The sequence below is a fragment of the Felis catus genome, chromosome A3 (genome assembly GCF_018350175.1).
Source record: "Felis catus isolate Fca126 chromosome A3, F.catus_Fca126_mat1.0, whole genome shotgun sequence".
NCBI classification, from domain to species: Eukaryota; Metazoa; Chordata; class Mammalia; order Carnivora; family Felidae; genus Felis; species Felis catus.
Window position 1 is genome coordinate 62,101,295 of NC_058370.1, and position 16,316 is coordinate 62,117,610.

General features: G+C 37.4%; 1 protein-coding gene across 1 annotated transcript in view; it reads left to right on the forward strand.

Moving 5' to 3' along the window:
- The window catches only part of TMEM131 (transmembrane protein 131), a 239,896-nt gene that overhangs the window by 185,370 nt on the left and 38,210 nt on the right, over window positions 1-16,316 (forward strand). The window contains exons 18-26 of the mRNA XM_003983920.6: window positions 1,652-1,756; window positions 3,120-3,206; window positions 6,632-6,784; window positions 6,885-6,960; window positions 7,130-7,247; window positions 9,832-9,970; window positions 10,086-10,195; window positions 10,663-10,729; window positions 15,661-15,812. Of these exons, the coding sequence (XP_003983969.2) occupies window positions 1,652-1,756; window positions 3,120-3,206; window positions 6,632-6,784; window positions 6,885-6,960; window positions 7,130-7,247; window positions 9,832-9,970; window positions 10,086-10,195; window positions 10,663-10,729; window positions 15,661-15,812 (1,007 nt within the window). The remainder of the gene's footprint in view (window positions 1-1,651; window positions 1,757-3,119; window positions 3,207-6,631; window positions 6,785-6,884; window positions 6,961-7,129; window positions 7,248-9,831; window positions 9,971-10,085; window positions 10,196-10,662; window positions 10,730-15,660; window positions 15,813-16,316) is intronic.

The window sequence follows — 16,316 nt, forward strand, 5'->3', positions numbered from 1 at the left end:
ATATTTGCAAAACATGTTTCCAGTAAGGAGTTAATACCCACAGTATGTAAAACAACTCATACCACTCAACAGCAAAAAAATGAGCAGTCTGATTTTTAAATGGGCAGAGGATTTAAATAGTCATTTCTCCAAAGAAGATATCCAGATGGCCAACAGACACATAAAAAAGATGTTCAACATCAGCCATCATCGGGGAAATGCAAATCAAAACCACAATGAGATGCCACCTCACACCTGCCAGAATGGCTGTCAGAAAACAAGAAATTACTAGTGTTGTCAAGGATGTGGAGAAAAGGGAACCTTCGTCTATTGGTAGATACAGCCACTGTAGAAAATTGTTTGGAGCTTCCTCAAACAATTAAAAATAGAACTACCATATGATCCAGTAACTCTACTTCTGGATATTTATCTGAAGAAGACGAAAACACTAATTTAGAAAGATATATGCACCTGCATGTTTATTGAGCATTATTTACAGTAGCCAAGATATGAAAACAACCTAAGTGACCATCAATGGTTGAATAAAGAAGATGTGGTTGATACGCAAACACACACACACACACACACACACACACACACACACACACACATACACACACAGGAATATTAGTCATAAAAAAGAATGGAATCTTGCCATTTGCAGCAACATGGATGGACCTGAGGGCATTATGTTAAATGGAAGAAGTTGGACAGAGAAAGAGAAATACTATATGAGTTCACTTAGATGTAAAATATAAAAGAATAAAACAAACCAAGCTCATAGGTAGAACAGATTGGTGATTGCTGCAGGTAGGGGGTAGGGCTGGCAAACTAGGTGAAGGGGGTAAAAATCTACAAACTTCCAGTTAACAATCATGGGGATATAATGTATAGCATGGTAACTATAATTAGTAATACTGTATTGTGTATGTGGAAGTTGTTAAGAGAGTAATCTTAAAAGTTCTCATCTCAAGAAAAATAAATTTTTAATTATGTGTGGTGATGGATGGTGACTGGATTTATTGTGATCATTTCATAATGTATACAAGTATTGAATCATTATGTTGTATACCTGAAACTGATACAATGTTATATGTTAACTATACTTAAGTTAAAAAGAGGTAAATGCCAGAAACATCAGCAAATAGCTTGAGAAAACAGATAAAATTTCCATACTTCTTTCAAATTTTTATTAACTCTTCTTTCCATTATATTTGACACTTTCGTATGACGCAATAATCTCAGTTGCTTTGAAGGCATGATTATTAATGTGACAGTTAAATTCAGAACTTGAAACAGAACCAACTTTGTACTTGTGCCCTAGAATAGCTGAAGGATTGGTGGAAAGCTGTGTCCCTTTGCTCCAGCTCTCACCCTCTTTGTCTGTGCGGGTATAGGTGTGATGTGTGAGGACCATACCCCTTTCCATCTTGGTAGATGGGAATCAGATTGTTCCTCAGGAAGCCAGTTTTCTTGGTGGCCCATGGAATAAGTATCAAAGGATGGACATTATTTTGAGATATTTGTACAAGATGGTGTGGCAATTCACTGTCATACATTAGACGTACATAAGAATTCAGAAATCACTTCATCACAATAGCTCTCTTTACCATTTTAATAGGAAACTTGAGCTAGCAAGGCTAATGAATGATGTCATTTCTACTACATACAGGTAATATTAGCTTCAGGCTATTTTGCAGTGTTCAGAGTCAAACTTACTGCAAAAAAACTGGAAGGGATTCATGATGGAGCCATACAGATCACCACAGACTATGAGGTAAGACTATGGGGATTCATGTCAATGAGGTATTTCTGATTTAGTCCTTTTTTTGTTTTCAATAGAAACAACTAAGTTTACTGATATAGTTACACTTTATCTGTTTTATAACCTTGAAAACTGAGCTTTTGAGAATAGTTTATAAAACAATGGTGTTCATTAGCTCATAGTTTTCTGATAAAACCCAAACCTCTTAACTGAAAACAACTTGAGAAAAATGGCTTTGGCACACTTACAATTGCTGTGTTAGAAACCTGCTTAGGTTATAGCACTGCAAAGACCCTGACTGAAATTCCTGAATTAGATCACTGATTCTTCTGCAATCATTAATATCATCCTGTGTGATATTTCCAAAAAGGAAGATACAGTCGAGAACTCACATCTTAATTTGAGTTCTTATGATTATATTTACATGAGTCATTCTAAGTCAAGGGCAAAGTGAAGATCATTGAGTGAAAGACTCTTTGTGGTGTCTAACATGTTGCATTTAGTGGGATTTTGAGTGGATATATTTCTGCCACACCTAAGTATTTTAATTTAATATTTAGCAGTTCTTTGTGAATTTGAACACTACTAGATTCAACAAGTTGCTTCCCTTATTCTCCAACCTTTTTTCATCATATACCACCCCCACATGAATGAAAGTGAATTCAGAATAAACATAATTAGTGATATAATAATAAAAATATATAAAAATAATAATTAGAATTCAAGTAATAATAAATGATTTGTTGGGAGTATGGCAAATTACCTCCAAAAGTAAAGAATTCCTGTTAATCACTCATAATACAAATAAGTGCATTTCATAGCTATGACAAGTTTTTGTTAGTATGGATAAAAATGAAAACTAGGAAAAAATATCTTAGAGAAGTATCTTTGTAAGTTATAAATAGAGTATGAGTTGATATTCTAAATCTATAATGTTCAACTCATTTTTTAATTAAGTTGATGTTAATTTATTACTATATACAAAAAATAGAGAACTATGTAACTCTAGAAAATGCTGTTTTTCATACATTGTTTTAGTACAATTTGACTTTCCTTGTTAAATTAATAATCTGCAGAATAACCTATTATGAAAATCTGCTCTTCATTCCTTTCCCATTGTTTGGTCTTATTTACCATGTTTTCTTTGAATCACTGAGCAGTACATGGAAATTTACAATATTTCAGAGCATTTGATGGAGTACATTGGTCAAGTTAAACGGTATATGTAGGTAATTTTAATATTACTTTTGAGTTGGTTATTGCTAATATAAGTCCCAAGTTGAGTTTTTTTACATCCTCAAAACTTATGCAGTAATGATCAAGATTAATCTCAGACTTAAACACTTATTTCCTTATGGTCTACTTCACTCCACAGATTCTAACAATTCCCGTGAAGGCTGTAATCGCAGTGGGTTCACTGACTTGCTTCCCAAAACATATGGTTCTTCCACCTTCCTTTCCAGTAAGAGATTTAATTTATAGATTTTTTTTGTAATTTTTTTCTTTGCCTTTACCTCTGTGTCCCTATAACGTAACAGTAAAGTCAGTTATTCTTTATTAATTGCTTATTTTAAGGTAAGACATTGAGCCAGCTTCCACAGGAGACACAAAGAGAACTAGTTCCTTCTCTCAAAAAGTTTTCGATCAAGAATGGGAAATGGGTCCATGATGCATAAATGTAAAGCAGGATGTAGAGAGTGCCCTAAAAAGTATAAAAATGAAGTGCTGTGAGGGAAATACATATGTAATTGATAAAGGTACATGTAAACTGGCTTAGAATTTCTTTTAGCAGAGAAAATAGGGGAGGTAAAAACTTGCATTCAGGACCCTGGAGTCAACCTGAGTATAGACACAGAGGCAGTAAAGTCTGAGATGGCTTTACACAGTAGTGAGTTGCCCAGTTTGATAAGAATGGAGGGAAATTTGGGGCACCTGGGTGGCTCAGTCGGTTAAGCATCCGACTTCGGCTTGGGTCATGATCTCGCAATCCTTGGGTTCGAGCCCCACGTCAGGCTCTGTGCTGACCTCTCAGAGCCTGGAGCCTGTTTCAGATTCTGTGTCTCCCTCTCTCTCTGACCCTCCCCCGTTCATGCTCTGTCTCTCTCTGTCTCAAAAATAAGTAAATGTTAAAAAAAAAAAAAAAGAATGGAGGGAAATTTAAGAAGATGGAATGACATGTTGGAGTGATAGCATGAAAAAAAAAACAGCACATTTAAGTCCATGAAAATTTAAAGTTTTTAAGCAGAGGCTTGACATCATCAGAGCTGAGTTTAAACTGTTTTTTTTTTTTTCTTTTCTGGCAGAAGTAAATATAAGGTGAATTAGGAAGTGACAATAGAGTGCCTGAGGCCAACCTAGGCACTCATACAGAATCTGTATGAGAAGTGTCAAGAAGAGGTTTGAGCTTAGGGCATTGGCAGAGCAATAAAGCCCTTTTCATACCTCTAAGCCTTGGCTGTTTGTCTTGAATGCCGTTCCTCTTCCCCTACCTTCAAAGAACTACACTGTCTTCCAAGATTCAATTCCATTGTCATCTCTTCCCTGACCATTTCTTGACTCCACTAGACATTACTAGGTGTTACATGTGTGATCTTAAAATGATTTTAAATAACCTCTCTTGCAACAGGCCTCACATGTGCTTTAAATATTGCCTTATGTGTTGGTCTCCCCAGTAAGACTCTGAGTTCATCAAGGAAAGGGACGAAGGATCTTTTATCCCCAAAGCAGGCAGTTAGTAGATAATGGGTGGCTGAAGGAGCAAAATAATGGAGACAAGAACTTAGGCAAGAGACATTTCACATTTGAATTGTGCTTGAATATCCTGAGAAGGTCCTACTAATTGAGGCAGGTATGGGTAGGATAGATAGAGTCAAAAATATGACTTAGAGTTTGAACCTAGAGAACAAGGAGAAAAGAAGTAGGGAAATCAAGAGACAGCCACTGCTTTTTGCAGAAAGATGATATGGTCAGTTCAGGGTACATGGGGACAAATGTAGAAGTGTCCCCTACCCTGTGGAAGGAGACATGATGGGTTAAGAGAAATAGTGCAGTGTAAAATCTTAAATAAACCTAAATTCAGAGTTGAGCAACTTAAAAATATAAATTTTGAGTTAATAGGTCCCACACATTTAAGTTGGGTCTTAATGAAATTTTTGTCTTGTGATTCCACTTTGCACTGACTGTACAGAACTCTTGACTTCATTATTTATCCAAAAAGACCTTGTTCCATTCTTCAGTTGCCTTTTCAATCAGTGATATCAAACACAGAATAAACCCTAGACGGGAATAATTCAGTAGATGACACAGTGAAAGGCCCATGGATGGAGTAAACGAGAAAGCATCTGTATAAAAACAAGGTGTTGGTTTCGAACTACTTTGGGTCGAACTTCTAGATATCTTCAGGTGGCTTACAGGACCAAATATTTGCTTGGAATCACAAATTAACTTGATGTTACTGCATTAGTCAGGTTGCTATAGCAAATTACCATATTGTGGTGACTTAAACAACAAACATTTACTTCTCACAGTTTTGGGTGCTGGGAGATCTGGTGTTTGGGGAGGGCATTCTTCCTGGTTTTGCAAATGGCTGTCTTCACTGTAACCTCAATTAGCCAGCAGAGCCGAGAGGAAGGGCAAGCTCTTTTGTCTCTCCACTAATCCCATTCATTAGGACTCCACCCTTATGACCCGATCACCTCTCCGAAACACTACTCCGAAACACACCTCTAATACTACTAGAACATTGAAGGTTAGAATTTCAACATATGAATGAGGGGAGAGAGGTTCACATTCAGCCCATAACAGTCATCAGGTTCTATAAAATCTCTTATCTAGTGGAGTATATTCGTGCCAACTAATGAAAACAGTACCTCCAGATAAACATTTGAAGTAACTCATAGTTTAATACTTAATATTTGAATACCATTGTAAAATAAACTTCTGTATCTGTTACCTCTTTTGACCCCACCCCCACCCCCCTGAAAGACAAGACATGGACTTGAGTGAAGTGGTTATTACAGGTGCATGAAGACCAGGTAACTGCCAGGAACACACAGCTGGTTAGAGGCCAAGCTGGGGCTGTCAAAGGCCTTGTGCTTCCTGCTCCTGTGTTCTCCCCATCATAGCAGCACACTTGGCCTCTCATAGCTTTCTGCTGTTTCCCTCTGGCCGGGCTGCAAATGATGAGTGTTACTTAGAACCTCACCTTCATTCAGCTCTTTTTTCTGTACACTCTCTTAACCTCTGTGTCTTCTAGTACCAAATATTAGCCCAGTGGGTATGATCATTTTCGAGACTTCTTCAAATGACTAGGAATCAAATTATAAGGTAAAATTCTGTACTCAAACAAAAGAAAGATTTTAACATAATTCTTATTGAGGATTATATAAATCATTCAATTTTTTACTTAAAATCTGATGCCCCTATCATAGGGAGAAGCATACAGTTGATAAGAGCAGTCATTGGTTATCTAGTCATTTAATCTGCCTGCTATTTTAATAAGATACTTGATAACCTGTATTTTTAAAAGGTATCTCATTTCTCTTTGGTACAAATGACATTTTCTTTTAAAAAGAAAAAATTTTTCCTAAGGAAATCTGATTTTTGTTTTTGTCTTGTTTGGCTTTTGATTTTAGAATTAAATTCTTTCATCCTGAATTTGGATACTTTGGGGGCAGCCTGGCACACACACACACACACACACAGAAATAGCAATATAGATATATTTGAGAGGGCTCTGATTAACAAATTAGAGATTATTAAGTGATAAAAAATTCTAAGTATCCTTTGGGCTTCAGTTTCTGAAAAATATGTCTGTCACCTCTAAATTGTTTGTTCTTAAGAAAATGCAACCACATACGAATGAGTTCGTTTGTTTTCTTCCTTCAGGGGAAAATAGTTCATCAGAGCTTAAATATTATGAACTCCTTCTCACAGAAGGTGAAGATACAACAAATACGATCTTTGTCAGAAGATGTGCGATTTTACTACAAACGGTTACGGGGCAATAAGGAAGACTTAGAGCCAGGAAAAAAGTCAAAGGTTTGAAAACGTTGTGTTTGAGGATTCCCATGTGTTAGTATTGTGTTATTGTGACCTTCTGTGGATTTGGGATTCACAATTCTCCTGTGCCTCTTTGTAGATTGCAAACATTTATTTTGATCCTGGACTGCAGTGTGGGGATCATTGCTATGTTGGCTTGCCTTTTCTATCCAAATGTAAGTTATCTTGCTATTCTCTCTCATACCCTTCATTCTGCCCAAAATATTTTTTGATGAAAGGCCGCCACTCTATCCTTTGGTACCCTGGAAATCATTTGAAGGAAAATTGACAAGTGGATATAGATGTAGGGCTAAACGTGTCATAATACATGTTTCCTTGTTTTAGCCGAACCCAAAGTACAGCCTGGTGTAGCCATGCAGGAAGACACCTGGGATGCTGACTGGGATTTGCATCAAAGCCTGTTCAAAGGATGGATGGGAATAAAGGAAAATTCAGGTCATAGGTGAGTGGTTTTGCTTGAAGTATTTTAGCTATCTTTACCAGTTCGAAATGTACCTGTTGATGTTACTTTCTAGATGTTATTCTTGTATTAGGTTATTTTACTTCTCTATGGCTAAGAAAATAACACCTTATCTTCAGAAAATTATTAATGAGGCATCTTGAATTGCCATTTTAATTGCATATTGCTTAGAAATATACACACTACCATTTTTGTTCGTTTCTCCAGTGCTCTAGATAGTTCCTTAAAATCAAAGAACTATTTGAAGTTGTCTTTATATAGGATGAATACAGTGTTCACCTTAGATACAGCCATTTGCATAAGAAAGAAAGTTTTTACCTACCACTGACCTCTGTTAGAGGCAGAGAAGACATGTCCTGGGTTTAATCCCACAATGGAGACCAAGTGTCTGTTTGCTCATTGCGAAAAGAACTACCTCCTCCCTTTCAAATGCTGAACTGTTAGGGGGCACACAGAGCCCAGTTCACATAGGCTCAACGATATATCTTTGGCAGGCAGAAAATGTGCTAATGACAAATCACTACCACACCTGGATTCAAAAGTAGATGCACACTTACTCAGGAATGTAGAAGTACAATCTTTCTTATGCTTCAGCAGAGAATTTGACTAGAATAATGATACTATGGCAGCTGATAAAAACTGGTCTTCTTGGGGCGCCTGCATAGCTCGGTTGTTTAAACTTCCAACTTTGTTTGGCTCAGGTCATGATCTCAGAGTTCGTGGGTTCGAGCCCCACATTGGGCTCTGTGCTGACTGCTTAGAGCCTAGAGCCTGCTTCAGAGTCTGTGACCCTCTCTCTGCCCCTCCCCAACTTGTGTGTGTGTGCATGCATGCGTGCTCTCTCTCTCTCTCAAAAATAAATAAACTTAAAATGTTAAAAAAAAAAAAAACTGCTATTCTCCACTTGCCTAATTTGAATCTATTTGTCACTATCAGGATATTCTCATTTATAGGTACTAAATTTTTCAAACCATTAGCAATTGAATTTAAGGCGTTCTGTTTATCTGAACTATCCGCTGTGGAAAGATTTCTTAAGGCAGACGAGAGTTAAATTTATACTTTAAAATGGTTAAAATAAGTACAGAAAGACTTCTGATGTACTCACTCAAGAGAACACTCAATAAAATAGTTCTTCGTCCCCAACATTTCCATTACAGACATTACAATGTATAGACAGTCTCCAAATTTTAATATTATGAATACATAACTTGGAGTGCTATCGAGCAACGTCTTCCCCTCCTACCCACCAAAAGCCCTACCTTCCTCCACCTGTGCCCAACACTCCACTGCTAAAGAGCTGGGCTTTGCATCTACCCCGTACCATCACGTCCCAGGTGCACAGTGAGTGTGGCATTCTCCCGCTCCTACCGTGTCACTGTGTATGTTACCGAGAATTTCTGTTTCTAGTCTTGTAAAGCCTGTATTCTTACCAATATAGAGTATTGGTATTCACTGGTATTGTGGGTTAAAGTAGGCTTCAGTGTTTGGGCCCAGGGACCTTAGCCCCATGTGTAATATTGTTTCCTTAGGAAATGTGTTCTTGGTCTCTAAACAGCTTGTTCTTGAACAGTCATAAGTAGGGAAATACTCAGATGACGTCCTGAATATTGCTGATAACTTTACATATATCTGTATAAAGGCCCCATATGTATTACCACTTCAACTAACATCTTCATTGCATGTCAGGATTTTCCTTCATTTTTTAATCCCAAAGAGGGAAAGCCATATGCCAAGCAATGCACTGCCATCCCATAGGTTGTCCTGATGAATATTCATCAGCAGCCTGCTGTTGGTGTCTAGATCTTTCCACTAGGCATGCAGGATCCTTTAGGATCCCCTTAACACCATATGTTATCTGTGTATACCTGCCTTGTCCTTTACATATTTGGTACAAAAAACAACACAGGTGATCAGTGATAGAGACTTTGGCAGCTCTTTGTGCCAAAACAGAGACATCTTCATACGTGTCTATTAAAAGTGTAGTAAAATATCAGAGCAAATAAAACTGTGTTTAAGAATATAATAATATGGGGCGCCTGGGTGGCGCAGTCGGTTAAGCGTCCGACTTCAGCCAGGTCACGATCTCGCGGTCCGTGAGTTCGAGCCCCACGTCAGGCTCTGGGCTGATGGCTCAGAGCCTGGAGCCTGTTTCCGATTCTGTGTCTCCCTCTCTCTCTGCCCCTCCCCCGTTCATGCTCTGTCTCTCTCTGTCCCAAAAATAAATAAACGTTGAAAAAAAAAAAAAGAATATAATAATAGATCGTATTCAGAAAATTCAAATATTTTATTTTGATATAGTGACTTACAGGGGTGCCTGGGTGGCTTAGTCGGTTAAGCGTCTGACTTCAGCTCAGGTCATGATCTCACTGTGAATTCAAGCCCCGCGTCAGGCTCTGTGCTGACAGCTCAGAGCCTGGAACCTGCTTTGAATTCTGTGTCTCCCTCTCTCTCTGCCTCTCGCTCTGCCACTCCCTAACTCACGCTCTGTCTCTCTCTTTCAAAAATAAATAAACATTTGAAAAAAAATTTTTAATGATATAGTGACTTACAAATTATTTTTTTCTAGATTGAGCGCTTTATTTGAAGTAAATACAGACCTTCAAAAAAATATACTGTCAAAAATCACTGCTGAGCTCTCTTGGCCTTCTATAATTAGCTCCCCCCGGCACTTGAAATTTCCACTTACTAATACAAACTGCTCCTCAGTAAGTATTCAGAATGACCTTGGTTTTGGGAAATATATAATAGGGTTATAAAGTATCTACCCTTAACTTTTAACTGTGGAAACCTCTCATTTACTGTTTTGTTACTTTGTTTAAGGAAGAAGAGATTACTTTAGAAAATCCTGCAGATGTTCCTGTCTATATACAATTTATTCCTCTAGCTTTATATTCCAATCCTTCAGTCTTTGTAGATAAGTTAATATCAAGGTAAGCATTGCTTTAAATAATCAAAATGTTCCATATTAGCATTGATTATTATTTTATACATTTAAAACTTTATTGCAGCTTATACAGTAATAGAATTGGCTTAGAGAAATTCTAGATCTGTAAAATTGAGAGGAAGTACTGGGGAGAGATATAGCTATATCTAAGTATTTAAGTATCTAGAAAAGTTTTCAGCTTAAGATAAGAAAAAGTAATGTTGAACTCCTTTCTAAAAAATTATAAAGAGAAAGCAAGTGGAACCTTTCAAATGTTTTAGTTTTTAAAAAATGAGCAAAATATTAACAATAAGTTGTGGCCTTTAATTTTTGGAAAGCCATTAATGTAATACTGACCTCAAAATCAACCAGAAGGTAATTTGCAAATAAAATACAAACTTAATAATTACTCTTTACCCCCTAATTAATTATGATGCTGTTTATGAAGAAATATATGTACATTTTTTCTTTTAGGTTTAACTTGAGTAAGGTTGCAAAGATAGATTTAAGAACACTAGAATTCCAAGTCTTCAGAAACACTGTAAGTATGTAAACTTCATACTAATTCCAAAGAAATAACTATGATATGATCAGAGCAAATTTGGAAGAAAACTACTGACTACCCTGAAATTTGACTGAAGGGCAGGTTACTAAAGAAGTCAAAGCAATCCAGTAATCATTTTAGAGGCAAAAAACCAGGAGGAATGGATGGGATTTAGAACATGAGGCACACAGGATAGAAGGTTCCTGTTTGCAGGCATTATGAGCTCATGAAGTTTTATAATAATGACAACCAGAAACCCTGAGGATATATAAATGCGGTATAAACTAACAATTTATTTTTATTAAGCCTCAAAATAATCAGCTCAGTCATTTAAAATTTTATTTTGGTTACTTCCTAATAAAATTGTAAGCTCAATGAATGCCAAACCCATGGTTGTTGAACAGATTAAACAAATTCACTTGGGAAGCCCTTCAGTTGGTTCCTTGATATGTAGGAAGACCATGGTGAGTGTTGACTGGATAAGACAATCTGTGGCTCAATAGGCCAGGAAAGAAAAGCAGTGGAAAGTGTTTTTAGTATTTGGGGGCTATGTTGAAGAACCTTTCCCAGTTTTTCATGAGCATCTAGTATGTGTGAGCATGTGCCAGAGACATTCACACTTATAATTTCACATAGTCATTATAGTAGCCAAGCTGAGCAATTACTAGTAACCCAGGAGGTATTTCCCTTGTTCACTTGGCAGGAAAAAGAAGTCTCAGGAAAAGAAAGCAACTTACCCAAGTTCATACCCGTGATAACTGGCAGGGCCAAATTCAAGTCTAGTTCTCTCAGATCCCAGAGCCCTTGCCCATACTCATGCCACATGGTCATTGCTGATTAGGAATCACTAATTAGCCCGTTAAACCAGATATTTTATAGTTCTTGAAATATGTGTGTGCTTTCCCATAGTTTTGTGTTTTATTCTCTAAAGCATATGTTAGCTAAACCTTTGTAGAATAGTTTTTATATAGTCTTTAAGTCAATTTTGTATAGGAAAGTAATTCTCAATATGTCTTTCTTCTGCCAAATAATAGAACACTAGACTGAAATTTAGGCAATCATGTATTCTAGTCTCATGCCCTTCTCTTGGAATCTTTTTGTAATCTGTTTTTTCCATATGTAGAGTGACAACCTAATAATAAGCTCAAGATTATCTAGATTCCAAATAATTAGAAATCTCAGTAACCAGAAATTCCTTTCATTCTGCTTTGATAAGGATGGAAATACACATAGGAAGTAAATGAGCTAACTTTTACCTTTTTTTCTTACTGAATACAAGTTCTTTTGTGTTATTTGCAAGATATAAAACACTGAAGTGTAGGCACTGTGAGAAGTAGGAAGACGAATGAGAATACTCTAGACTTCAGAAATTTATTATAAATGTGAAGTTCTAGGTCTTAGGGTGAACTTACGATAAATTCTATCACAGTTCTCTGTAGTGCTGATAAAACTGTGGTTCTCAAAGTATTGGGTCTCCTTTATAGTCTTAAAAATTATTCAGGACTCCAAAGAGATTTTTTTGTTTATGTGGGTTATATGTATCCATATTTAGCATAATAAAAATTTAAGCTGAGAGATTTTTTATACAAAAGGCCAAAGATTGGGGTGCCTGGGTAGCTCAGGCAGTTGAACATCCGACTCTTGATTTCTGCTCAGGTTATGATCCCAGGGTCATGGGATCAAGCCCTGCATCCAGCTCTGTGCTGAGCATGAAGCCTGCTTCAGATTCTCAGTCTCTCTCCCTCTGCCCCTACCCCCACCTTGTATGTGTATCCTCTCGCTCTCTCTCGCTCTCTCTCTCTCTCTCAAATTAAAAAAAGGAGTATCTTAATTGCCTTTTTAATTAATTCTAACTCCATGCATCAGTCATTCAGAAAATATTGGTTCATCTAGATATGCAGAGCTTCCAAATGTTGACATGATTCACTCTATAAAATTCAAAAAAAATAATATTCATTAATACAACTACCAGTCTCATCAGGGAATTCTTTAACTATTGGGAGGCTGTGAAGTTCACAGGGGGTGGATTCAAGTTTCCCATAATTCTAAATTTTCTCACTCAAATTTTATCATTGGCAGCAAATACGTCAGTTGTTGGTCCTTGATTGGATAGATGCACTTCATTTTTGTGAATTTGTCACCAAATATCAAAGTCTGAATAACCACAGATTAACTGTCAATCATTCTTCCAACTGTAAATGGTTTTCCATGAGAAAAGCAGCTAATTCTATTTGTATCTCAAATGATAGCTTCTCGAGACAACATGGTACTTCAGTAGGCAGCAGGAGTGCTATATGCATACTTCCCATTTTATCACACAATGGTAAAAATGCATGTGCCCAAAGACTGAGATTTATTAAGATTAATATCATTACCATAGTAAGTTATTAGTAATAACTAAGTTATTAACTAAGTTATAACTAAGTTATAACTAAGTATAACTAATAGTAAGTTATTAGTAATAACTTTTTTTTAACTACAGGGACATGGCAGTGAAGAATACAGTAGCTACTAAGGAAGTTAGATACCACTGCCTTTCCTTTAAGCTGAAGCATCAGCAGTTTTACCCACCATTGATTTTGCTGACCATTGGTGCAAATGTCAACACGGTGGAAAAGGCAAATAGCATCTGTCAGTGTTATGAAAATAGTTTTGACACCATGGATACACTGAAAAGATTCTGAGATCCCCAGGGGTCCCATGGGTCACTCTTTAGAGAGCCACTACTGCAAAATTACTGAGAATTATTGAGGCCTTAATGATATCCCTGAGGCGTCACAACATCCTCAAATGTTTGCCAAATCATCAGAGTTTAAATTAGCTAGTGTTTATTGGTAAGATATGCATAGTATATAATGTGTCCATCAATTACTCAGAATAGTTTACCTAACAAAGAACTTATTTACCAACCATTTTGGAGCAGTCAGGATATTCCGTTGTCCTGGTAGATGTTGACAGAGAAGAATGTTAGATGCAGAAAAAAGTTTGTGCCTCAGAATCAAGAGTTAAAAAGTAAGGGCGTCAGTAAGTCTATTGACTAGAAATAATGTTTGTAGAATCATGCTAACACAGGTAGGTAGATCTGTGTTTGAAACCTAACTATGCCAAGTGGAGTAGAAAGTCATGCAAACCTCTCTCCCCTTCCACATGTTAGCAGAGCCATGATGAGCCATGGACGTTTATAGTCAAGTGTTGCCAGAGCGCCTGGGTGGCTCAGGTTGAGCATCTGAGTCTTGATTTTGGCTCAGGTTATGATCCCAGGGTCGTGGGATTGAGCGTGAGTGCTGAGCATGGAGCCTGCTTAGGATTCTCTCTCTCTCCCTCTGCCCCTCTCCCCCCATGCTCACGTGCTCGCTCGCGCGCGCTCTCTCTCTCTCTCTCTCTCTCTCAAATAAAAATATAGCCAAGTGATGCCAACCCTTCCCCCAAAAATGGTTAAATAATGTTACTTAAAAATTAGAATAGTTGGAAAAAAAATTAGAATAGTTGGGGTGCCTGGGTGGCACAGTTGGTTCAGTGTCCTGACTCTTGACATCAGTTCAGGTTATGATCTCATGGTTGGTAGGATCAAGCCCTGAGTCAGGCTTCGAGCTAACAGCCCAGAGCCTGTTTGGGATTCTCTCTCCCCCTCTGCCCCTTCCCCCTTCCCCCATCTCTCAAACATTTTTTAAAAATCATAACAATATATCCTTATATTTTTTTTAAATACAAAATGAATATCTAAATCTTATCAGTAGGAGTGCCTGGGTGGCTCAGTCAGTTAAGTGTTGGACTTCAGCTCAGGTCATGATCTCACGGTTCATGAGTTCAAGCCCTGCATCTGGCCCTCTGCTGTCAGCACAGAGCCTGCTTCGGATCCTCTGTCTCTCTCTTTCTGTTCCTCCCCTGCTTATTCATATTCATATTCTCTCTCTCTCTCTCTCTCTCTCTCTCTCTCTCTCTCTCTCTGTCAAAAATAAACCTGTAAGGTTTATTAACAATATATCCTTATGTTTTTTTAAATACAAAACGAATATTTAAACCTTATCAGTAGGAGTGCCTGAGTGGCTCAGTCGGCTAAGCATCCGACTTCAGCTCAGGTCATGATCTCACTGTTCCAAGTTCAAGCCCCATATCGGGCTCTGTGCTGACAGCTCAGAGCCCGGAGTCTGCTTCTGATTCTGTGTCTCCCTCTCTCTCTGCCCCTCCCCCACTCTCTTTCTGTCTCTCAAAAATGAATAAATGTTAAAAAGAAATTTTAAAAAAATAAAATAAGTAAACATTAAAAAAAATAAGTTTTATCAATAACAAGCTGTCAAGAAGTCCTATTTTGGTTATTAAACTATTTAATCTTTCAGTCATCAAGTGTTAATGAAACAGTAATTATATGCTGAGCTCTCAAAATAAAATTCAAAGATAGATTGATATTGAGTTAGAAATATTTTTACAAATAAAATCTGATGCAACCTGAAGACCCTTTGGCTGATACCCACCAGAGGGGGAAGGAGCAGGAAAACAGTCTGAAAGTGAGAACAGCATCCACGAGACTTAAGGCTGCTGGGAGCTGGGTGCACGGCTGTTTGCTTTGTGCTAAGACATTGAGCTACAGTTCTTAAGTTTGTGTCCTTTTATGTATGTGTATTACATTTCAAAAAATTTTTAAGTTAAAAATAAAAAGATCTGTATACAAAAACAAATGCCTAACAAATATGAGGACTTTGGTCACTTGGGGTTCAAAGCCCTCTTGGGAACTTAATGCACAGTAGTAAGGGTCATCACTGGTTGCCCAGTTCTGCTTGTAAACTGACCAGTATCTAAATCATGAGGAATAAAATTGTTCACATATTTAATCTATTCAAGAAACTCATACTGGGCTGTGGATGGCGTAAAGGAAAAGTCTTTCCAGAGAATATAGTAATAACTTCTGTTTATTTACCCAATGATTCAAGGCTCATCCACTGCAGAGTTCAACAGGATTTACAGAAGGCCTGTCTCGACATTTAATTTTAAACCTAATTTTAAAACCTGGAGAAAAGAAATCTGTCAAAGTAAAGTTTACTCCAATTCACAACAGAACTGTTTCTTCACTAATCATAATCAGGTATGCATTATGATTTAAGTGTGGGTCAGTTTTTAGTACTTATACAGAAGTCCTTACTTGATTTTTAATTTGGGTTTACGTGTCTAATTTATTAAATAGGGTATTCACTTTGTCTAAAACATGCACCCATCACACCACACCGGATGAAATGTACCTCTGTGATTATGTTTATAACTTGAAAACCTGAAAAAAATATTCTTACTGTACCATGTGTGACTCTTAAAACTGAAAAACTCTTCTCTCTGTGTAGATTTTTAAATTCTTAGAGGATAAATGTTTCAGTCTCAAATTTAGTGTATTCAGGGGTGCCTTGGTGGCTCAGTGGGTTAAGCATCCGATTTCAGCTCAGGTCATCTCACAGTCCGTGACTTCACATTCCTTGTCAGGCTCTGTGCTGTCAGGCATGGAGCCTGCTTCAGATTCTGTGTCTCCCTCTCTCTCTGCCCCTCCCCAGCTGGCGCTTGCTCTCTCTCTCTTGCTCTCTCTCTCCCCCTCAAAAATAAA